Source organism: Myripristis murdjan, chromosome 3 (assembly GCF_902150065.1).
Source record: "Myripristis murdjan chromosome 3, fMyrMur1.1, whole genome shotgun sequence".
Taxonomy (NCBI): domain Eukaryota; kingdom Metazoa; phylum Chordata; class Actinopteri; order Holocentriformes; family Holocentridae; genus Myripristis; species Myripristis murdjan.
Window position 1 is genome coordinate 30095863 of NC_043982.1, and position 24760 is coordinate 30120622.

The window sequence follows — 24760 nt, forward strand, 5'->3', positions numbered from 1 at the left end:
TCTTTAGGAATGATCTCCACGGCGACCCGTACCACGGCGACGGTCAGCCCGCTCACCCCGTCGCCTCTCAACGGCTCCATCGTAGCCAATGGAAGCCCCGCTGCCCAGTCGGCTCACTCTGGATTTGCCGCGGCCCTCCGTAAATTGGCAAAACAGGCGGAAGAACCTCGAGGTACAGAAAACATACGTGCACATTGGGTACCACGGGAAATTTGTCACACAGAATACCAGTGGCAAGGCGCACGGGCGGATGCCATGCTCTGAGCCTCTGTGTGTGTGTGTGCATGTGTGTGTGTGTGTGTGTGTGTGTGTGTGCATACATGTGCATTCCAGGGCCAGTAGGTGAGCGTGTAGTTCAGAACTGCTAATAGCGCTGGAGTGATATCCACACAGGATTGAATTAGCAGGCGTCCCTGGAGATGCTGGAATGCAGAGGATCCACTCTCGCTGACCCACTTAATGTGCTTCGTGTCGACGTGCAGCGAGTGTGCATGAGCGTCTGTGTGTGTGCGCACAAGTGCATGTCACCCCGTGTGTATGCATGCTCTCTTATGCCCCTTGATGCGCCCATTTTGTTGACATGTTAAGCACACGTAGCACTTATACACACACTCGCACGCACACTCATACCTACATACGACATGCTATTGAATCCCTCATCCCTCACAGCTCCCCCTATGGTCGTATGAATATGAAATAAGCATCAGGTGGCAGGGTGAGGAGTTTATAAGAGCAGCTTTTGTAATTGGAACGGTGTCATATGAGCCTGCAGATCTGACCCTGTCTCCTTGTGGCACCACGCACACACTCTGTCACACACACACACACACACACACACACTGAGAGAGATGACGATATGCAAATTCAAAATCATGTGACGAGTATATCACAATTTTTGGTATTATCGCGGTATTGTTAAAATACGCTTATTAGAGACTTACCAGTAGTGTTTCTCTAAGGAGCATGTTTACAGCGGCTTCAATCACCGCGGGATTTAGATAAGGGACATTTTACTGGGTTTATTTGAGTTCTTCTACTGCTCACAACTTAATGTGTGATCATGTGTTATCGGTAAGCGAAGCCTGCAGACACACAACACATCAAACCACATGTGAAATGTGTTAACAAGGGTAGGCAGCGTTAACTGAAAGCTTCTTTTTATATGAAGCCATTAGCAAGTTACATGGACAAAGGAGAGTAAGAAAAGTTGACTGTGGTTGATGCTGAATTTAGATAGATAGATAGATAGATAGATAGATAGATAGATATACTTTATTGATCCCAACCAGGGAAATTCTGGTGTTCCAGCAGCAACAGTAGAAACATATAATAAAGTTAAATAAAAGAGATGTAATATATAGATGATAAATAATAAATCAACAGTTAAGGTGTTGGGTAGTGGAGTGCTAAAGGTGTAAAAGGTGTGACAAATTAAAAAACTGTTTTCATGATAATTTACATTTGAAACAATCTAACCATCAGGTATTTTAGTGTTTATCGTAAAACCGGTAATTGTTCCATCCCCACACATGCACACGTGCGCACACACACACACACAGACACACATACATGTGCCATGCATCCTCTCTTCTCATTCGTTCTCTCAGTCACATGCATCTAAAAGCAAACCAGTGCAGCAGAGTCTGCACGGGAGACTGTCAATAGGGTGACACTGTGTCTGGTTCCAAGTTTATTGAGGGTTTAAACCGTGTGTGTGTGAGTGTGTGTGTGTTGGGGGGTGGGTGTGTGTGGCCCTGTGCCTTGGCTCCAGAGAGGTCCAGCTACCCCAGCTGTCCACCCCTGCTCTGGCTCCTAAATCAGGCAGTTCCCTCCTGGCTAACTCTCCCTGGACACCTTGCTCCCCGGCCCACTGCAGCCCGGGACCCAGAACACTGGAAATGATTTATTAGAGAGAGAGAGAGAGAGAGAGAGAGACAGAGCGGGAGACAGACAGAGAGATAGAGAGAGAGAGACTGGCCCCAGCCTCTCCTCACCTCCTTCCCTATCCCTCTACACTTCATCTCTTCTCACTCCCTCTTCTCCGCACGCCAGCCGTGTTACATTCTCCCTCCGAAACAAAATCTATTATCACTCTCTTTCTTGAGCATTTCCAGTCTTTTCCTGCCTTTTCATTTTCCTTTTCCCTCAGACCTTCTCTTTTCATTCAGTAGAACTTCCATTCTTATTTTCCACACTTTCCTCTTGTTTTTTTTTACCTCTAGTTTCCTTCTGTCTTTTTTTGTTTGTCAGCTACAACTGGAGAACATGATGATTGAATTCTGTCTTCTGTTATTTATTTATTTTGTTTTTTTTAAACTTCATGTTTTGTCGTGTTGAAAGGTGTGAGTGTGCACTGTTCTGTTTGTGATTCATGATCCACCAAGGCGGAGAGTTTCTAGTCTGTCTTTGTCATACAATCAGACACCAGATCCTGTCTGATAAAGCTCTACCACCCTTTTATTAAAAGCACAGAAAAAGCCCCTTTGTTATTTTTGAGGCCTACTGACTGTGCTGCCTGGCTGCCTGGCTGCCTGGCTGCCTGGTGTAGGCAGTGATGTGTGGGTGAGTCAACCGTCAGGCACAAGGGGCGGCTCTGCCCACGTTGGGAGCACTGGCTCTGGGGTGGGCAGAGAAGGCATGCAGCCCCTGGAGGTCCAGCCATCTCTCTGTCTGCAGAGCCTGTATTTATAGACAGCTGCTTCCACACACACACACACACACACACACATGCAAACAGTTGTCTTTGCAACTGAGTAAGCCTTGTGATTCCTAGCATGCTGCAGCCTGCTGTCCTTTCATTAGCTATTTTGACTCAGCCTTTCTCTCTCTCTCTCTCTCTCTCTCTCTCTCTCTCTCTCTCTCTCTCTCTCTCTCTCTCTCTCTCTCTCACCATGTGCTTGATATATTGAGGTGGATAGTGCAGCATATATGAGGTGCCATGACTCAGTGTCCTAAAGCCTGGAGGAATTAGTTAGGTTTGTGTAGTGGTATCACAGCCACCAGCTGCCAAACTGATTTAAGACCCTTAGCACGTTTGCTGTTCTTTATACATACACACACACACACACACACACACAGGCATAGACGCATACACATACGTATACACACACTGTCACTTGTCTGTGGCAAGTATAATGAATAGCTCTGTGTACTGAGTGCTGTGCTGAAGAGGGGAGGTGATGGATAATGAGTGTGAGAGCAGCATAAAGGACGCACACTCTCATCTCATGTGCACTCGCATGCACACGCCAGGTAGCACTCACACACACACACAGCCTCAGAATGGCAGGCATGCTGGTATCTGATTAATTAGGCAGATCTGGGTTTAATCCGCTCACTTGCTTCTTCTCACACACACACACTTTTATACACACACATAATACATATACACACTACCATCAGCACTGGCTGGCTGGGTTCATACCCGGTGTAGTACACTGCTTGCTGCCTGGGGATAGAATGAAGAGAGACGGAGAATAAAGGTGCACAAGATAGAGGGGGTGAATTGGCTGGAAGAAAGTGGAATAGGAAGTAATTAGTAGATTGGTGAAAACCTGAGGTTCTTGTTGTGTGTATGTGTGTGTGTGTGTGTGTGCGCGTGTGTGTGTGTATGTGTGTGCGTGTGTGGCTGGAGGCCCCCCTTGTTTCTGGGAGCCCAGAGCATGCTGGGACAGCAGGGCAGTGTGTCTCTGACCTCTCCATCTGGAGCCTGCCTGGAGCTCACACAGCCTCGCTGCGCTCCGTGTGTCTGTGTGTGTATGTGTGTGTGTGTGTGTGTGTGTGTGCATGTGTGAATCTCAGTGTGTATATGAGTTTCTTGAAGGCAAAACCCTTCAGGCTCTGACTGTCCCTGAAACTCTCACAAACAAGCTTATTTGGTTCCTTGCACTCTCTCTCTCTCTCTCTCTGTTCCTTCCCTGTATACAGTAGCCTCACACTGCTCTCAGATCTGTTTATTAGCAGCCCGGCGTTTAAGCATTAACAGTTCCTATAGTCAGCAGAAGGCACAGAGGATCGCTCCTCTTATTTCTCGCCGCCATCTTGTACCGTCTTCCTTCCCCTCGCTGGCACGGCAACACACACTGCAAGCCTCTCCCCTCCCCCCACTCAGTGATGCAGATTACAGGCTTTGTGTTGTGTTGTCAGTGCGTGGCCAAGACTGTAGTAGCAGGTGTGTGTGTGTGTGCGTTTCAGTGGTGACTGCGTGTCTATAAGTGTGTCTGTGTACGTTTGTGTGCGGTGAGACTTGTGCAAGTGTGTGCTGGTAGGGTGGCATATGGATGCAGGGTTGGCTGGGCACTGCTATGCACACCAGGTGTGAAATGGACTGTTTAATTAAGTGCTGATGTTGTTCTAATGCATGCTGGGAAGGGAGGAGGTGGAGGAAAGCGGGGTGGGGGGTTTCAGAGGAGGGGTGAAGAGCACCTTCTGCCTGGCAGGGCTGGCTGTTTTGGCAGAGGCTGTGGTGGTTGTGGTGGAGGGAGGGGGGGTTACATTTGGTGCCACTGAAACATTGCTGTGTAGGGTTTTCCTCTTATCAAGGCTTAATGATCCAGTGGGATTCAGCGCTGTGGCTGCTGGACTTTCCACTGTTGAATAAAAGAAGCTTCTGAGGTGCTATGACAACTTTTTGTTTTTTTTTTTTTTTTTTTTTTTTTTGGGCTTTTTGACTTTTTATGTCTTTTTTTATGTGACAGGGTCAGCAGCTGAGGTAAAAGGTGCCGGCTGTGCAGGGACACAGCTATGACCACAGATTTGTTTGTTTGTTTGTGTGTGGCTGGTCATAGTGGTATCTTGTGTGTGTGTGTGTGTGTGTGTGTGTGTGTGTGTGTGTGTGTGTGTGTGTGTGTGTGTGCGTGTGGCTCAGCTTGAGCGGTCAAGTGTGGAGGCAGTCTGGGAGAGTAGGATTCGTAATAGAGGAGGCGATAGAGAAAGGAGCCTCACATTAATCACACAGAGGATGGGACTGAGACAGCACCCGCATCTGTCTCTCTCTCTCTCTCTCTCTCTCTCTTTCTCTTTCTCTTTCTCTTTCTCTTTCTCTCTTTCATTCTCCTGCATTGTCTCTCTCTCTCTCTCTCTCTCTCTGACCCCCATCACCACACTCACATGCGCACACACCTACACATCAAGCAAGTGACAATCAGCACCGCTAATGAAGTGCAAGTCATGAGCTGATGAGACTGCCTCAGCGTGTGGGGCCAGAGGCAGAGCTTCTCCGCCTCCTGCCGGCATGTGTGGCCATTTTGTGACTACATACATGGAGGGGGGGGGGGGGGGGGAGGGGGTCTACGGCAGAATGACACCGGTTCGGTGCCAGTCACATGCCGTGGGCCCGGTCACCGGGCACCAAAGCAGATATCAGGACGATGGGGATGTGAAAAGGATCGGTACGGAAATCAGAGTGGGGGGATTGAAGACGGAGAGGGGGGAAATCTTAGGTGAGGGATGGAGGCTCTGTGAAGAGGCTTTGCAGGAGGTGACTGCGACTATCTGTGGTTCAAACAGGAAGATAAAGGGAAACACGCACATGCACACACACACAGACACACACATGCACGCACACACATACACACCGCTCCTCCCAGACATCTCCCTGAGCTGTTAGCGGCCGTAACTGTTGTAAATGTGTTTATGAAAATTGTATGCCGCGTCTAACAGATCTGCGCCTGGTCGGCAGGCAGCGTGTTTGAAGAACAGAAGGAAAAAGGGAGGAGGGCATGTGAAGAGGTGGCGGGTGGGTGGATGGTAGGGTGGTGGGTGGTGGGTGTTGATAGAGAGAAGGAGGAGGGGATGATAGAAGAATAATAGCTGTATTTTTTTTTTTTTTTGCGGTGTGTTGGTGCACGCGTGTGTGCCTGTGTGTGTGTTTTGAGGAGAGGATGCCTAGAAGTGCACACACACAGATTCAACAAGCTACGAGAGGCCCTGTTTCTTTCTTTTTTTTTTTCCTTCCTCCTTCCCCTCACCTGCTTCTCCTCCCGCTCTCTCTCAATTATTTAGTCCACCCTGCCTGCCTCTCCCACATAGCACTTCTGTGTGGAGAGGAAGAGGAGGAGGAGGAGGAGGAGGAGGAGGAGGAGGAGGAGGGATGAGAGAAATAGAGATGGAGGAGAGCTATAGCAGTTCTGGATTACTGTGATTACCCCCCGCCCTCAAGCCTTATTTGCCCCCCCCCATCCTTGTGTGTGTGTGTGTGTGTGTGTGTGTGTGTGTGTGTGTGTGTGTGGTGAGTGAATAGGCTGTGACACTAGAGTTGTATTAAGAGTAGCTCTGTTCCCTAGGCGGAGTGGGATGCTATTGATTGGCCTAGTCTTGCAAGGGGGAGAGTAATGGCTCTCTGAGGTGAGGGGTGGAGATGGGTGGGGGAGGGGGGGAGGGGATTAGGCCACTAATTGCTGTTGTGCAGACAAGATATGACCCCCACCCTCTACCCCACTACCCACTAACCCATCTGCAACCCATCTCTCTCTCTCTCTCTCTCTACCTCCCCCCTCCCTCTCTATCTCTCACCTCACACCTCTTTTGCACTCTCTCACTCGCTGCCTCTTTTTTTTTTCAATCACTCTCCATATCATTTTTCATTTTCATGTCTCACCTCACACGTATCACCACCATCTTTTCTTCACACCTCTGTCTCTTTTTTTTTTTTCTCTTTGCCCCCCACCACCTCTACATCACCACCACCCCTATCCCCGCTCACACATAGATTATCTGATTTTCTCCACACGTCACATTAGTGCCGCTATCGATTCTTTCCATTATTTAGTGATATTAGTCAGAATGAGTTGTTTAACGCCGGTCAATACCCCGACTGCGCCGATCTTAAGCTGACGTTGTCGAGCTTCTGTTGCCACAGAAACCAAAGCAGGGCAGAAATGGCGGCTGGCTCGAGATCTGTGGTTGTTGTTGTACTGAGGGTGATAATTGGATGGGACAGGAAGTCGACCTGAAACTGGCCTGAGGTAAATTTGCGGCTGCATGCAGGCACGTAAACACACCAGTGCGCACACATGTAGACACACACACACACATTCACGTCTCCTGCTGCTCTTGCTGCGGTAGTAAAGTGTGTGTCCCGTTGCGAGGGTTGTGACCCAGTTTGACTGTCTGATGCTGCACTCACACAGAGCGGAGGAGAGACACGGCACACTGTACTGTCAGAGGAGAGGGGAAGTGATGGAGGCAGGGGGGAAGAGGAGAGAGGGGGAATGAAAGGAGACACAGCGACAACACGCAGGTTACTACACACAACAGAGAGCAAAGGGAAAAGGAAGACAGGATGATGGAGAGGAAAAAAAAACAACAGAAGGAAAGAGAAAATCGGTAGAAGTAGAGACAAGGGAGCAGCCTGTTAGAGGGAGGAGTGGGAGGATAAAGATGTGAGGCTGGAAGGGTGAAATTGCAAGGATGTGTGTGTATGCGAGCATATGATATGAGAGCTTTGGAACCAGAGAGAGAGAGAGAGAGAGAGAGAGAGAGAGAGGGAGATGTGAGGAAAGCAAGGCATGTGACCAGACCGTGACCCTGCGCTACAGGGTTTCCCTGGAGGGCTTTGTTAATGTGGCACAGCAGAGAAGCTCATTGGGCCAGCTCTCTACCACCTGCTGTGTGTGTATGTGTGTGTGTGTGTTTGTGCGTGTGTGGGTAGGTGTGTGTTTGAGGGGGGTGGGGGGTGTAGGTGCAACTGACTGTATACGTTCAGGTTGGCTGTTTCACTTTCTTCACTGGTGTGTGTGTGTGTGTGTGTGTGTGTGTGCAGGTGTACATTCAGCATGTTTCTCTCTATTCAGCAGTGTGTACTTTCGGTGTGCAAATGTGAATATGTGTGTGTGTATCCTGCACTGTGTCAAGGCTGTGCGACTCTCAGAGGGCTGCTCATCCTGATCACTGTCACTTCATAATGGGGGCCTAGGGCCATCCATCTGGCTGTGTGTGTGTGTGTGTGTGTGCGTGTGTGTGTCTGTGTTCTGTTATAGTGCTGTCCTTTTAGTCCCCAGTGGAGGAGCTAAAGCGTTGTAGCAATATTAGAATTACCCTTTGTATTACAATTAGAACGCATCACCTTTACATCGCTATTACGAGACATGCTCTTGTTGTCTTTGTTTTACTGAACTCATGTTTTTCTTTTTGTTGTTGTTTTTTTTTTTTTTTTTTTCCTCTTAGCTGGGTCCTCCATCAGCAGCGAGTCCTCTCCAGTGTCCTCCCCCGCCACTAACCACAGCTCTCCGGTCAGCACACCCAAGAGGGGTCCCCTTGGCCCAGGGCCTGTCTTGGTCCCACCTGGGGGCCACAGCGTGCCAAACACCCCACCCGTAGTCACTATTGCTCCCACCAAGACCAGCAACGGCCTCTGGAGAAACGAGGGACGCCAGGTAACACCACACACACATGCAGATATTCTCATTCTCCCGTATATTTTCCTTTGGTCGGAGAAAGAAGACCACTGGACCTCTTGCACATGACCTTGAGCTGTCTTCCTTTCACTTACTTCTCTTTGTTTTCTCTCAGTTGCTCCTTCTACAGGCTCTCAGATAGTCTCAATATATTTGCTGTCTGTATTTTCTCTTTACATCTCTTATCTAGTTGTTAAGGCAAAAATCGTTTTTTTCCCCCTCTAGATAGCGATTTAGCACAGAGAGTGTGTCAACACATGCAGCTAATACGCACACAAACACACACACACACACAGGCTCTTGAGGGATTAGTGGATTTTCTAGCTGGCCTATAACCCATGGCGTGGCAGAATGTCTTTGACATATGTACATGTGACATCGCTGGCGGGTCTATGAATGTGTGCTTCGCCCCCCCCCCGCAACCCCTTCACCAGCCCCCACCCCGCCTCGTCACCCCCCTCCTGCCTCCCCCCCTCATGGTTGTGTGCATTAAACAATGCCAGCTGCCACCAGGCTGGTCTAGGTGACAGCATCAACGGCAGCTAACATCTGTGCCCCTCCAGCCCCTGCCCCATTTAGCCCTCTTGCCCTTGGCCCCACCGCCCCCCACACCCCCGCCTGAGTCCCTCTAGCCTTTAGCCCCTTAAACTCCCAACCCACCACACCCGATCTCCAGTCTCATCCTCTTCACTCCAGCAGTCAAGTGTATCCTCAGCCTTGTTGCCCCAATACCCGCTCGCTCATACTGACTGGAGGAAAGAGAGAGAGCAAGAGACAGAGCTGCTTGCTTTGATAAGGAGTGGATTATGGATTATGGCCATGCTTTAAGCCTTCTTATCTCAGCTCAGGGCTAATGGTCGAGGGCAAGTGCGCGGTGACGAACAGCACTCGGCAACATGCGGAAACTCCCAGAGACATTTTGACCGTTCCCTGGAGACAGGGGCGGGGGCATCCCACCATGTGTGGGAGCGTCCAGCTCGGCCATTGTCCTCTTGCTTGCATGCACACGCACTCACACACACATACATGCACGCGCACACACACACACACACACAGCTTCTGTAGCTTATAGCACACCAAACGACTCTTGCACAGATCAGGCAGAGCCGGGAGGGGCTGGAGGGGACGAGGGGGAGGGGGGCTCTCCGGGTGACATCATCACCTGTTCTGCCGTCCTGAAAGCCTACTGTGCTTCTAAGAAAGGAAGAAAAGTGAGAGAAAACACTGGGGAGACCCTTAACTCCCTGTCGTATATACTGTACATACACTGTAAGCTAATTCTGTGTGCGTGCATGTGAACAAACTTTGCATGATGCGTGTGTGTAAGGGGTCAGGCCAGAGTTGAGAAGGCCATGTCACTGGGCTTGCTGTGCCTCTGACAGCTTGGGGCCACCCGGCCTAAGAAAGGAGAAGGTAAAAGGGAGGTGAAGTGGACGGGGGAGGGTTCAGGGGGCGGCAGGGATGCGTCACGAAATCGAGCGTCAGAGCATCTCTCTGCCTATTTACGCCGTGCTGCTTCAGTGAGCACATTTAACCGTGGTCACAAAGAACCACGGGGCCACAAAAGGCAGGGTCAAATGCACTCTGCCCACACACATCCATAGATACACACACACACACACACACACACACTCTAAAACCGCCCTAAACAAAGACAGTAGTGTCTGGTGCTTCGCTTCCACTCCTAATCACCAATCAGGAAGAATACGGCAGGGAGCTAGGGGAAGGGGGCGGGTGTTGACCCAACATTAAGCGTACGATTTCAACACCTTCACACTCCTACCTCGCTCTTTGTCCCGGCACTCTCTGCCCCTTTTTCTCCCCACTGTTCCTAGTATTATCAGTTCAATTAGTGAGGTCCCGGCGCCTCACTGTGCTGGCCTGCGCTCTGACCTCAGGGCCCCAAATTGCATAGATGAGCAGAGAGGACTAGGGGCCAGGCGCCAGTGGACCCAGGGTTAAGAGAGAGAGAGAGAGAGAGAGTGAGAGATTAAGAGAGAAAGATACTAAGCTAGACAGAAATAAACGGCGGGAAGGGAGGGACGGGGGGACAGCGCCAGAAATGAAGAGAGAAGAGATAGAGACAAAAAGTAAAGGCTGACAGAAAGAGGAGAAAATTGAGAGGAAAAAAAAAAACGGTTATGTGCAGAGGTAGCAGTCTGGTCTCTGGATCCCCTGTAAAGCATCCAAGAAAAGCTTGTTTGTTGCTGTGTGCGTGTGCGGTGTGCATATGTGGTGTGTGTGTGTGTGTGTGTGTCTCGCTTTCTGTGTGTTAGAGGGGTTGATTAGTGTCTCTCTGGCTGAGATATGAGTCTCTGTCTCTCTGAGGGGGGTGATCGGCAAGGCAGAGAGGGAGGGAGGGCTCAGTGCGTTGGCATTTTGCTTTAATGACTACAGGAGTCTGCTCCCGCTGCTGCCTGTAATTGCTTTTTAATTGGCAATTTGGATTCATGGCTCCATCTGAGAGGCGTAAACGAGCGCTCTACAATGCGCTGGGTCTCCCACCCCTTACTGGGGGTTAGAGGGGCCTGGCTCACACAGAGGAAGATGGCTGTTAATGGATATGTCTTTGGGGCTGAGTGCTTGTATTTGTGCTCTGTAGTGTGCATATGGCAGGCTGTTGGTGAATAATGTGTGGCTAAGAAAAGAAGGCCATGGGTTTTTGGCTGGGCAGAAGGTCAAAATGGGATGGTTGGTTGGCTGTGTGGGTGCGTGAGTGACTAATGGTGATGGAGGGTTCTGGCATTGTGTTTTTTCGGGGGGTGCCCCCACCCCAAGGAGATGACTGGATGGAGGCAGGCTCTGACACAAAAGCAGACGCACAACGACATATACACTCTACCAACTTGCATGTGTTCACACAAACACATATCTCCATTTGTGGCCGGAAACTCTCACCTCCACATAGTTTGTCCCCATTCCTTTTTTTTTTTTTTTTTTTTTTTTTTTAATTTCAAAAGTAAGAAGGCCGCGCTCGCTCCCACTCTTCTTAAAGGGATGACGAAACCAGCAGCACCACAGCCAGGCTCAGCTGTTGCAGGCATCCCGGCTCTGTCCAAATCCACTTCTCGATTGCATGTTGTAAAAGCTGAGACATTAATCCTCCCTTATCTTACGCTGAAGCGGTTTTTATCACCGTCACAAAAGGATTTTTTTATTTTCATTTCTGTCGGGCAGGATATCTCAAAAACTCAGGGATGGATCTCCACAAAAAAAAAAGTTGGTGGATAGATCACCGGCACGAGGAACAATTTGTTTGATTTGGCTGGTAGTCCAGATTTCTACAGTGAGAAATTACATTTTTAGCCGTAACTGTCAAACTAATAGAGACATGTATTTCCTAATGGTACATTTGTAGGGTCAAGGCATATATTTAACTTATGTTGCCCATTTGAGAAAATATCTTTTTGCCAAATGGTCATCTCTTGCATGTCTTGGCTGTCATACATGGGGTGACACCATGTGTTGATGACTGAGGCTACATCCACACTAATACTTTTTTATTTATTTATTTATTTATTTATTTATTTTTAAATGACATAACTTTTGCTATGCTTCCGCCTAACATCCACACTTTCCCAGCATGCTCAGACCCCTAAAACAGAGACTTTTGGATATGCTGTTGACTCGATATTAGTTTGAATACCCCAGGGTTTCATATTAGTCTGGACAGGCAGATACGGAGGCATTTCAAAATGGTGACTCAGACAAAACATGATAAGCCAAACATTATAGCTAGGCATACATACCTTCTGTGATTTCATCCTTCTTATGTAGGCGCCCCTTCCCGTGGCCGTGGCTTTCTCCAGCAACGGGCAATGTTCTCATCTCCTTATTTGTCACATGTCCTGGGTTAGGTTTTAGCATGGACAGAGATTATTTCTCATACAGCGCTAAAAGCCTCATGTGGACAAAGATCGCTTTAGCTTTAAAGTGATGTTTCAAAATGGATATGTGTGGTGTGGATGTAGCCTGAATCAAATGACACAAAATGAGATAAGCATAAAATGATCTAAAACAGATTTAAAAAAAAAAAAAAAAAAAAAGTAGCTTCTGCTTTTTCCCTTGTCAGTGTAATTATAAGAAGAGCTGAAGGGGAAGGCAAAGAGGGGAAATTCACACCAAAGCTCTAGTGCAAAAAAAAAAAAAAAAAAAAAAAAAAAACAAATCTACAGAAAATCCATTTACCCTACACTGAGACTGAAAAACAAGCTGTTCCCTGCGTCTGTCATGTTATCACACATTGATATGCACGTAAAAGCGATGTAAAATTTGTCAAATACAGGCCCACCTCAGATAACCCTCGAGCCTCTAATAGTCAAGTTTGCATCTCCAAGGCTGCCACACATCAGCTTTCAGTAGAGCTGGAGGATGGGATAGACGGAGAGGAAGAGGACTTTGCTTGAGGAGGAGGAGACAGTGCAGGGAGGAAACACGAAACGAGGGGTCGAGGCGTCTCGCGTTTTCCCGTCCCGCATCTGATTTTGATATCTTTTGACATATCTGAACCACTTTTCCAGATGGCTGCTGATTGGGAGGGAAAGCTCACCTTCTCCCTGTCCTCACAAAGCTATTAGGAGAGCAGGAATCGGGGGGTGGGGGGGGGGGGGGGGGGGGGGGGGGGCGGGGAGTTGTAGGAATGGTAGCTCTGGGGGCAGGGAGAAGAGCAGAGAGAGAGACAGTGTGCCCTACTGTCCAGTGAAGCGCAACAAACAACAAGGAGCAAACGTTAACATTAAACTGTCTGAGAGAGAGACAACGGGGAGGGGTGGGGGGGGCTAAACATTTGAGGCATTTCGGATTAGATGTTAGCACATCAGTGTCAGCCCAGGTCAGCCACAGAGCGGAAGGTGGGGTAATGGCTCACTAAATGAAGTTTGTTTTATCAACGCTACTGTAAGATGGTCGTTTTTCTCCTCCCAGGAAACCCTGAAGTTAATTTAGAGGGGCAAGCGTCTGCTCTTCCTCTTCACCCTCTCTTCTTCCCTCCATCTCTTTTCCTTCCCAATTTCTCCTTTCGGCTTCTTAACTGCAACCCTTTTGGGAGAGATGAGATATCTGCTTTGCTATTCCTGTGAACATCCTCTTCCATAACCCCACCCCTTCCCCCGTAAACCCTTTCCGTGTACAACTTTTTGAAGGCTGTAACTTTCTCTGTTTCGCGATTGCATTTGTAGGCTGAGGGAAACCAAAGCTTTGGTGAATGCACTCCCACTCTCACAGCAGGATGTCTTTGTAGCTCTGAAACGGTGTATGTGCCTGCTGGGCGTGTGTGTGTGTGTGTGTGTGTGTGTGTGTGTGTGTCTGTGTGTGTATGTGTGTGTCTGTGTTTGTTGTGGGATTGGATAAGTGAGCCCAGGCTTGCTGCCAAAGGGAGAGAGGGAGGTGAAAGAGAGGAAGAGAGAACGATAGAGAGGAGGGGGAGGGAGGATGCTTTGTGGACTTTGTCTTCCCCTGTCGATTGTTATTGTGTGGCACACCTACACTGCGCGCACGCACACACACACACACACACACACACACACACTCAGGCACTTTGCTAAGATCAAAGTCAGAGAGATCTAGCACTACTGCTGTTGTACATCCACCATTACCACATCGTGATCGATCATAACGATGGCATATCTTGTTTACAATTTGAAAAGCAATAAGACTGGTGGTGTTTTTTTTTTTGTTTGAAGCCTCTCTTTCTCTCCTCCATTTTATGTCCTACTCAGAGAGCTGTTGATCAGACTCTTTTACAGGGAGATTGTGTGTGTGTGTGTGTGTGTGTGTGTGTGTGTGTGTGTGTGTGTGTGTGTGTGTGTGTGTGTGTGTGTGGAGAAAAATGCCTGAGGTAGGAAGACAGGGAGACAGAGAGAGAGGCTTCTGCTCCACAAACAGGCCTATTCTTTCCCCTGTCGCCCCTCCCAGGATGGGCTCCATGAGCATGGACAACCGTGACGGTCACAGACCCTCAGGAACAATGACTAAGTCTCTCTCTCTCCGCCTCTCTCCAGGCTGACTCGGGGCCTCGTGGGGCCAGCAGAGAGCGTCTGGGTGCAGAGGGGGCCCTCCCCCAGGAAAAGGGTGGCCCCTCGGTCCCTGCCCACCTCCTGGGAAACCCCTACGCTTTCGGGCTGACCCCTGGTGCTGTGATGCAGGACTCACGATTCCAGCCCCTCAAGTGAGTCACGCGTTGCTCTGGCCATGCCGTCAGATTGATCTACATTTCTGTTTTCTTCGATATAAGAGCCTTGGTCACTTACATTTATAATAATAGATGGCCTCATTTAATATCTTCTCAGTTTATCGGCTCAGTTTGATTCATGATTCACAAGCTGGCGATTTTTCTGTTTTGGAACCATTTGACTCAAGTTTGTAAACTGTGATCCAATCAATGATTTGATTTATTACTTCTAGCCCAACTTTTATATCCATTTATTAATGCATGCAAGAAAAGCAGACAACAGAATTATTTTAATATTTATTCTGTAAAAAAAAAAAAATGTCAAAAGTTGTTATACATATAGTATTCTGTTCAATCACCACATTGTCTGGCCCTTTCTTCTAAGAACTAAAACTATCTATGAATCTATTCACATAATTTCATATCAATTCGACCAGTCAGAGTAATTCATTCTATTTATTTATTTGACAGATAGATTCAGTCATATCGGCACAACTTATAATCTTTGTATTGATGCAATGAATGCATTGTGACACCCGTTTAAAATTAGAAGCAGCACATGTAATAAAATAGAATCGGTGTGCAGTATTGGTGCAGACACAAAATTATAACTTCGAGTTTCACACTAAGTCTTTGTGGCACTGTGACAGCACTGAGCACATGATTTTAAACTAATTTAATCCCTTCTTCCTCACTCTTTCCCCGTGTTTCTTTTCTTTTTCCATTATTCTCCCACCTCGCTCTCAGTCTGCCCAGACAGTTGCCTCATGCAGTGCCCCCTGGTGCCGTACCAGAGGAGTACCTCCGTGGTTTCCGGCCCTATGCCACAACGGAAGATGCCCTGCGCATGCCCTCCTTGCCCCTGGGCCTGGACCCTGCCACTGCTGCTGCCGCGGCTGCCTATTACCACCCCAGTTACCTGCCCCATCCCTCCTTCCCACCATATAGGTGAGTTTTAACATGGATGGTGTTTAAAACAGTGTCTATGCATGAGGTAAGCGTTTGGATTGTGCAATAAAAGCCTTGGCACATAGCTGATCTTGAGGTTACACTCCCAAAGGATTCCCAAAAGATTTTCCTCAATGGTGTTTATGTGTATTTTTGTTATGTTGCAAGAGTGCGTGTGTGTGTGTGTGTGTTGAGAGAGAGGGGTGCCTTGGGCTATATGAGACAGGCTGCGTGCCCCTGGTCTGTCAGCTCAGCAGGATCAGAGGACTGCAGCACCCATCACACACTGTACTGTAATGGATTTAATGAGGCGATGGGCCACGGATGTCACACACACACTTGCGCATACACACATACACTCTCTCTCTCTTGCAAGATGCTGTGTGGTGATGGAGGTTAGCTGAAAGAGACTGCCTCTTCCTTGAAATATGGAAGGCCCTGTGATGTGGCTCCTTTGTGAGGCAGAAACACACAGGTTAATGAAGTGAACGCTGCGCTGTCACAAGGGGAGACTGAATCCTCTCTCTCTTCTCTCTTGTCTTTTATCACTCTCCCCGTCTCTCAGGATGGACGACCCGTTCTGTCTCTCTGCTTTGAGGTCGCCTTTCTACCCGCTGCCAGCAGGGGCAGCGTTACCACCACTCCACCCCTCTGCGGTTCACATGCACCTGCCTGGGGTCCGCTACCCGGGAGACCTCACACACGCCTCGCTGTCAGCACTGCAATCCGAGAGGCTCTCTGAAAGGTAAAGTCCCTCCTCACCCTCATAAATTCATGCACGCACACACAAGTAAATGCACAGGCAGCGTGTAGTGGTTATGGATTGTCTCTCCTAATTTCGCTGCCATCTGTCTCTTTCTTCTTCTCTATTTCCCTCTTCTCTCTCTCTCTCCCCCTCAGGCTTCAGCTGGAAGATGAGCTGCGACAGCGAGAGAGGGAACGCGAGCGAGAACGGGAACGCGAGAAGGAGAGGGAGCGCGAGGCCGAGAGAGAGAAGGAGCGGGAGCGGGAGCGAGAGAGGGAGAGGGAGCGAGAGAAGGAGCTGGAGCGGGAGAGAGAGCGCGAGCGAGAGAGAGAACGTGAGCGAGAGAGAGAGAGGGAGAAAGAGCGTGAGAGAGAGAAGGAGCTGGAGAGGCAGAAGGAGAGAGCACTGAGGGAGAAGGAGCTGCAGGTATCCAAGGCCGTGGAGAGCCACTACCTGGCTGAGCTCCACGCCATGAGGGGGCAGGAGGACAGAACCAAACCTGAGAGGCTCACCCCCAACCGGCCTGGTACGTGTTGGTGTCTCCGCGGCAGCCTTCACAGACTGTATTCTTACTGTCTCTCTGTTGTCACTATTAGAGGACCATACAAATACAACAGTGACAGTCACCATCATATCTGTCCATCACAAATACTAGTTACATAGGTATGTGCAGAATATGCTTTGGTAGCTTTGAATAGAAGGCTAACATACCCCCATTCACTCCCATTCATGCTGACAAAATGTAAAAAAAAAAAAACTGCATAGATAATTCCATCTTGTAAATACTAAAAGACACATTCCCTAAAATCACTTTAAAATCGCACTAGGGCTGTCACAATGTCAGACTTTCACTACATGATTATTGTGGCCAAAAGAATTCCTGGTAACGATATATTGCAATATCTGCAGAAAATTGGAGAAGAAAAATAAAAATAATAATGCTATCAGTCAAATTCATCTTTAATTTTGTTTACTGTGCATTTTTTCTCCTTCGTGGCAAATGAATTGCACTCATAACACAAGGGTAGGGAGGTGGAGAGAGTCTGTAACCACGTCAGGTGTGTGCTCTCTCTTAGTCGTGTGTGTGTGTGTGTGTGGCATTGGGGGAGGGAGACAAAGTGAGAATGGAAAAACAGGTGCTAGATTATTTCCATGACATTATCATGAGTGTGCTGCTAATATATCAATAAGTCATTTTTTAAATGTCATGGTTATCGTGGGCACCAGTATATCATGACAGACCTCATTTGCATAATTTTTTTTAACCAAAACTCAAAGCGGTCTTTGGGTCTGCTCGTCATTAACTTCCAGTTGCTCCAGTGACACCGCTGTGTCTGGTTTACATATAACGTACATGTTGGCCATGTACTCATAAGATGGAATTAGCTATTTATAGCCACTTTCAAGTTTCACACAGAGTGTCACAGTAATCCTTCACTATTATCTCTTGCTATTCATCCCCAGAGATTTCATCATTCTGCCTCGGGATGTTTTCCTTAGTCATTTACTGGTGTTGATGTAAACACTGTGAGCATGTACGTACAGTACATCAGTTTTGAGGATATTTCCCACAGGAGTTATTCAGCAGGTGTAAATAAACATGGAGAGACTGACTGAATTCCTGAAATACTCAAAATGTTTAGTGCTCAGTGGGCAGCTAAACCCAGGAAATGATCATTTCACTTTTTCGGTTCTACCAGGGGTAAAGATATATTATGATAAATACAGTGTCTTGTAAGCCTATCTGAGCTGGGCACCCATGACAGGTTGTGTGACACATAAATATATGTAAATAAATGAGTAAATGAATGAAGAATTAAAGAAATACATACTAATAAAGAATAAAAATCACAGCAGTTTTTCTCTTTTCAACATGAATGGAAGTGAACTGAGTGTAAGACTTGACTTCTAAGCTAGCAAGCATATTCTGTACACACGCAGATATTTGTGATGGCCTTTAACACCCTATGTCACAACACTGACACTGATCCTCCCCTCTCCACAGATAAAACCAAAGAGCCCGTCCTTCCAGCTCCCAAACCAATCCCACCAGTACTCCACTCTTCAATGGTGCAGTCGCACCATGCGGTCCCTGGCCTGGTCTCTAGCCACGGACTCTATATGGGGCCTGGTGCAGTGGGCGCGGGCCTCCCGTCCGCCCTGATGCTCCAGAGGACTAATGAGGAGGAGCGATGGTTGGCACGGCAACGCAAGCTGCGGCAAGAGAAGGAGGATCGACAGTATCAGGTGTCTGAGTTCCGCCAGCAGGTTCTGGAGCAGCACCTGGACCTGGGCCGGACAGCTGATGGACAAGATCACAGGACAGACACACACAGGTTAGGCCACACTCACAGACATGTCAGCAGAGTCCTGTTTCTTGGACAGCCTCAAGACTCCAGGATTTTAGTGATGCTGTAGGAGACTTCAGCTATCTCAGCATCTTAATGTAGAAACACTTCACTAGAATCAGCCAATGGCTCCATTCTTGCTTGCTTTGGCAGTCCTTAACAGACGTGCCGCATGTGTTGTTTCAAATTTCAAATAGTTCACAGTCTTGTGTGTGACTTTCAAGCGCAGCCAAAATGCACAGTTGTTACCACCTAAGTTTCTTAATTTTGACCATACACACTCCACACTTTGTGTGGTGGAGTGTGCATGTTTCCACACAAAGCCTGAAACAGTCACTGGAGAGCTGCCTCGCCCATGTTGTCTGATAGATGAAAGCTGTCCTGGTGCCTCTGTGACACCAACACACATGCATGCTTTCACGTGTTCACCGATACACACACTATTTTTGGGGTTGTTTTGGCTGTCTGTCACTGCTAGCCTGATGGGGACAGTTGTGCCTGTGTTGAGAAGCCTCAGAAGCTGGCAGGCTTTAGAAGTCTGTTTTCAGGCAGGACTGGAAGAAAAATAAACGCTGTCAGAACCATCACATCTACTCTATTTCTGTCCCTGCTACCTTCTAGCCCTGACATGTAGGCAAATAGACAGAAAGCTATGTTTAGGTGTTGATTCAGGGTGTAAAGCGGGGTCCTGATGGCTGTTGTCTCATCTGTAGTGGATGAGGATTTTCAAACAGGCCAAGAGTGGGACGGCTAAGATACACAAAGGCTAATTCTCAGCTAATCCTCTCAACCTTGCACAGCATAAGCCCCCTACTTACCCTCCTTTGTTACTGTGTGTGTGTGTGTGTGTGTGTGTGTGTGTGTGCGTGTGTGTCAAATGTGTGTGTTGTTGTGGGTGATTCAGATGTAAGGTTGTGCTTAATGATTCCAGTTAATGCTGAACTGGTAGCACAGGAGAGATACACACATGCCTGCTATCAGTAACCCTACAGTATAATCGCAGCCCACAGGCTGCAGATTGCAGATAACACATACAGAGAGAGAGAGAGAGAAAGTGAGAGAGAGAGAGAGAGAGAGAGAGGGTAAGAGTGAGAGAGAGAGAGAGCGAGAGAGAGAGAGAGAGAGAGAGGAGACCTAGGTAATCTGATTGGTCAGGCTGTGTGTGCCACCGCCAGGTTTGATTTGGAAAGACAGTCTGGACAGTCAGTTTTTCCATCAGCCAACTCCCTGTCTTTCTTCCTCACCATCACCATTTCACCCCTTCTTCCTCACCTCTTTACAATTATACCTTTTTTTTGTCTCTCTTTTTACCTTTCCTTTTTCCTGTTTGCATTCCATTTCTGTCAGACCTAACCTGTGTCAGTTCCTTTTTTTGCGCCTGCTGTCTGTCAGGAATACATTTCTCCCAGCCTCTCCCTCACTAGACCTAGCTCTGTGCTTGCACTCTCACTAACTGTGTGTATGTGTGTGTGTGTGTGTGTGTATGCCATACTACAAGGGCCTAGTAGATCAAAGGCAGCTCTGTATATCTGGAGGACAGTGGGTGCCTTGGCCACATCCTCAGTCTGCTCTGGGCTACTCTGCCTTGGCCTGATAACGCTGCTTTGCACAGACACACAAACCCACAGACAGACTGACAGGGATGAAGGGAGTGAGGCAAGGCATATACGTACCATGTGTCTCTGCATTGCACGTGTGGCGGGAGGTGTACCAATAGTTCACAGTTCTGGGAAAGATTTGGGTAACTGTGCCTAATAGATGGTCGTAACCCCTGATCTGTTGTCTCTGTGCAGATCCATACCAAATCACCTTGAACCAGGAAGTCGGGACCTCCATCCTCACCTTGGAGCTCCTCCACCTCTCATCTCCCCCAAACCTCCCCAGCCACCCCGGGAACACCAAGCGCCACCTGCCACCACCCTGTGGAACCCTGCCTCTCTCATCGACACCGCCACAGACTCCAGACGCAGCCATGAGCCCTCAGGGGTGAGCCACTACGAACTCAGCCGCCTGCCCCCAGGACCCTCCAAACACGACGATGGGGGCCGGAGGAGAGAAGGGGGAATGATGGAGAAATACCCCCCACTGAGAGGTCCCCCGGGCTTGCCTGAGCCTGGCAGCACCTTCCTCGCTGACCTGGAGAAATCCACTCAGTCCTTCTTCAGCCAGCAGAGGGCATCGCTGTCCCTGTCCAGCCAGTATGATCTGGGGGGAGCGGGGAAGAGCAACGCTGGGCTGAAGGGCTTCCAGGCACACCAAGGGTCCAGCAGACATGGGCAGGCACTAGGGATGGTGACAGGGCTAGGGATGGGACAGGTGGCTACTCTGGGAATGAGCCCGGATGCAGCTCTGATCTATGATGAGTTCCTCCAGCAGCACCGCAGGCCTGTCAGTAAGCTGGACCTGGAGGAGAAGCGGAGAAGGGAGGCCAGGGAGAAAGGTACTCAGGCCACCGGCATACTATTACACTACCATTGAGGAAGTGCCCTCATATATGCCTAATGTCTCATTTTATAAAAGTGTACTGAATTCATTGGGCTGCATAATTGTGTAAGGTGTCAGTAGACCAGTAGTGACCTCTGCATGTGTTGCAGGTTACTACTATGAGCTGGATGATTCATATGATGAAAGTGATGAGGAGGAGGTGAGAGCTCATCTCAGGAGAGTAGCAGAGCAGCCCCCACTCAAATTGGACAACTCAACAGAGGTAAAACATATGCGCCTGCCAATATGTATGCTTTTCAGATGGGTGCACACACAATCGCTCACTTAAAAAAATAGAGCACTTCAAGTAAAATGTTTTTTTTTTTCACTCTATCCACACAGAAATTGGACTTCCTAGGAGTTTTTGGCCTGACCACAGTGACGCGGCACGATGAGCTGGTGCAACAGAAGAGGAGGAAGAGGAGAAGGATGCTCAAGGAGCGCAGCCCCTCGCCTCCTGCTTTGCAATCAAAGCGCACTCCTCCTCCCCAACTCAGCACACGCTTCACCCCAGAGGAGATGGACCAAGCGCCAGAACTCGAGGATAAGAAGCGCTTCCTCACCATGTTCAGCCTGTCCCACATCACTGTGCAGCAGAGAAGAGGTAACATAAACCTAAGTGTGATCATACAAAAGGAATTTGCTCAGTTTCTAAAGCAGCTGCTTCTAGTCCTCACTTCTGATTGGCTGAGCCATGTTTACTGCGTGCTAAAACGCCCTATAATTATGCACCTGCTTCTGCATAACAGTCACTTACAGATCAGTTTGCAAATTGGAAATCAGCACCAATATGGGTACATCAGTGTTGCATAACAGCCATTTTGTATAATTATTTGGTGTCTGGATATGTGACTCCACTTGCTGTGTCTAATATGGCCTGTTAGTGTTCCTTAAAGGGTGATTAAAAAACCCAGAATATGCCTGTCTCAGCCCATTTTCCAATTTTAAAAAATGCAAAAACAAACAATTCCTTTCCTGCTTTTTTGGCATCAAAAAGCCAAGATTTGTACACGTAATCCAAGAAGACCACATCATGCCGTGTATTAGATTACAGCAAGGACAGATCATCAAAAAATTGCCCTGCACGTTGATCGCCAGCTGAAAAAAGTGTAGTGTTTCATTACCCTTTAAATAAAACATGATCCTCTTATCATTTAAATGAAGAACAGGTGCCCAAATACCAAATTCCATTGCCTTTGATAATCAGATATGATGATAATGTGATCTTTTCAGAATTGGCTGAGGTTAAGGAAGTGTTAGTGATTGACAATTCACATTTGAATACTATCTTACAGCATGCCGGAGCATATCAGCGTGCTTCAGCAAGCATCAGCAAGCAAAAAACCATTGCATCATACCGTTGACCTAGTGCCCCTTACATGCCATTCAAAATATTCCCGCCAATTACACACATCATGTGTCTTCTCTTTGACATCTCCTTATAGCAGAGTAAAGGGAAGACTTCTCGCATGCTTACTGAGCTCCCTCAGGAGGGAGGTGCTCCCAGTTGGATCTATAGCTAGCTGATGCTCCACTTCAGCTGAGCTCTGCACACCTAACATGCACTACTTTTTCATTAGGATTTTGATTCTGCCACCCTAAGGAAATCATATAAGGTCATACATACAATGATGTGAACCTTCAACTGCTCTAGATTGCATGTTATATTAGACAGGCAGCAATGCATTTGTACATTATCCTGTTTGATGTATGTTAGGCAGCTGGACTCACTGGTGTTGAGGTTGTATATGAACACCTATGCAGATTCATAGATGTGTACAGTCTCTCCCTCTCACACACACACGCACACACACACACACACTCACAGACATTGATGAGGAACTGGGAGTGGCAGTAGTAGGCTTAAAGTGATTGCAGTCTAATCCTCTTGATTTACTGTGTGCTGCCTACAGATGGCAGCGCACATCCTCCCACGCTGTCAGGGAGCACTCAACCTTCTTGCGCACACACAATTACTCACTCTACGCAAACAGCGTCTGGCTTAGGAGAGATAGTGCACTGCTTAAGGAATTGTGAATTAGGCATATACAGACGGGTCTAAGGGTACAGAGATTTGCAAGTATGCTTTTTTTTTCTGTCTCTCAGATAATGAAAGGGTGGTGGAGCTGCTTCAGGCCATTAAAGAAAAGAGTGTAACCTTGGATACCATCAGACATGCCCCTCATCCTCTGTGTAAGAGCCCTCCAGCACAGACCTCCGGTAAGATGCGTGCACACATACAAACTTTATGCTCCCTTAAGTATAGGTTAGAGTGGTGTTCATTCATCTGTTTAATATACTGTATCTTAATGAGAGCTACATTGACAGTAGCATTGTGGTTTCTAATCGCAGCATGCTGTGTGTAGTAATGCGGATCTTGACTTGGTCTTGACTAACACATGCTCACGCGATCACAGATCTTGCCTCTGCTCAACCGCCCGCCGAATCAGAAGACCAGCTCAGCGTCAGACCGCATAGCCCCTCCTTACACCACCCAGCTTCTCCCAACGGGCACCCCAAACCCCTCGGCGAAACATTAAGACCAAAGGAACCCCCTCCTCCATCTGTCTATCCAGACAAGGCCCGGGGCCACAGTGAGGGACTGATCTCAAAGAGGAGCTCCAGCCTGCTGAATAGCTTGCGGCCCCCACTCCCCTTGCAGCCCAAAGAGGGTCTCCCCAGCCTCAATGGACGCACCAAACCCTGGGACAGCTTCACACCTGAAGAATTTGCCCAGCAGTTCCACGAATCCGTGCTTCAGTCCACGCAGAAGGCCCTGCAGAAACACAAAGGTAGGCATGTCAGCGAGCAGTAGTGTTTACTAATTTTATAATAATCTAATCACTGATCAAGGGGTTGAAAGTCTAATGTAACATAATTCCTTGCAACTAATAAAAGACTGGATGAAGCTTTAGTTTACTATCATAGGAACAAATTTTCTTTTCTTTTTTTTTTCTTTTTGGGGGGTAAATCATTTTGTCTTTTCAAACTGAGTGCACTAAGGACAGAAGCTCCAAGTTGACAACACACAAGGAGGACTTGATTTATTCTTATCCTTGCTTTCTTTGTTACTTTTCTCTGGCCTACCATGTATAAGGCAGATGAATTGTCAGGGGTATTAAGCCACGACTTGGGTGGGTTCATCTATTGTATGTGTCCTTTTTCCTTTTCTGTTGTTTTTTGGTTTGTTTGTTAGTTTTTTTCGGTTTACCTGTTTTCTAATAAAGGCAGTGACAGTTATCTGGTTGGGCCAACTGTACACATTCAAAGGCACATCAGTATGAGATGAAAATAATCTTGTGGAATATTAAAGGTTTGGGAAACCCTGTTAAAAGGAAAAAGATACTATCTACTCTTAAAAAAGACAAAGACAGCATTGCTTTCTTACAAGAAACATGTCTTTCAGATAACAAAGATGAAAAACTAAAAAGAGACCGCGTGGGACAGGTTTATTTCTCCCACGAAACCCATAGCAGAGGTTCAACTGTTTTGATTAACAAAACTCTTCCATTTAAATTAGATGAATTAATTACAAACATAAATGGTAGGTTAGTTCTTATTTCAGGCTCTATTTATGGAACACCAGTTAGCTACTTTTCTAAATGTTTATGCCCCAACATTTAAGTCTGACATGGTGCTGCTCTTTAATGAAAATGTAAAGCATCTGGAG

At 47.7% G+C, this 24760-nt stretch overlaps 1 protein-coding gene across 4 annotated transcripts in view; it reads left to right on the top strand.

Moving 5' to 3' along the window:
* gse1b (Gse1 coiled-coil protein b) overlaps positions 1 to 24760 on the top strand; it is a 141986-nt gene that overhangs the window by 110904 nt on the left and 6322 nt on the right. For all 4 annotated transcript variants that reach the window (XM_030048483.1, XM_030048481.1, XM_030048482.1 and 1 more), the window contains exons 2-13: positions 1 to 172; positions 8167 to 8375; positions 14396 to 14562; positions 15313 to 15513; positions 16079 to 16258; positions 16414 to 16784; positions 18264 to 18594; positions 20400 to 21046; positions 21201 to 21313; positions 21433 to 21694; positions 23197 to 23310; positions 23508 to 23882. The exon at positions 1 to 172 is cut by the window's left edge and continues 26 nt beyond it. In XM_030048483.1, the coding sequence (XP_029904343.1) occupies positions 1 to 172; positions 8167 to 8375; positions 14396 to 14562; positions 15313 to 15513; positions 16079 to 16258; positions 16414 to 16784; positions 18264 to 18594; positions 20400 to 21046; positions 21201 to 21313; positions 21433 to 21694; positions 23197 to 23310; positions 23508 to 23882 (3142 nt within the window). The remainder of the gene's footprint in view (positions 173 to 8166; positions 8376 to 14395; positions 14563 to 15312; positions 15514 to 16078; positions 16259 to 16413; positions 16785 to 18263; positions 18595 to 20399; positions 21047 to 21200; positions 21314 to 21432; positions 21695 to 23196; positions 23311 to 23507; positions 23883 to 24760) is intronic.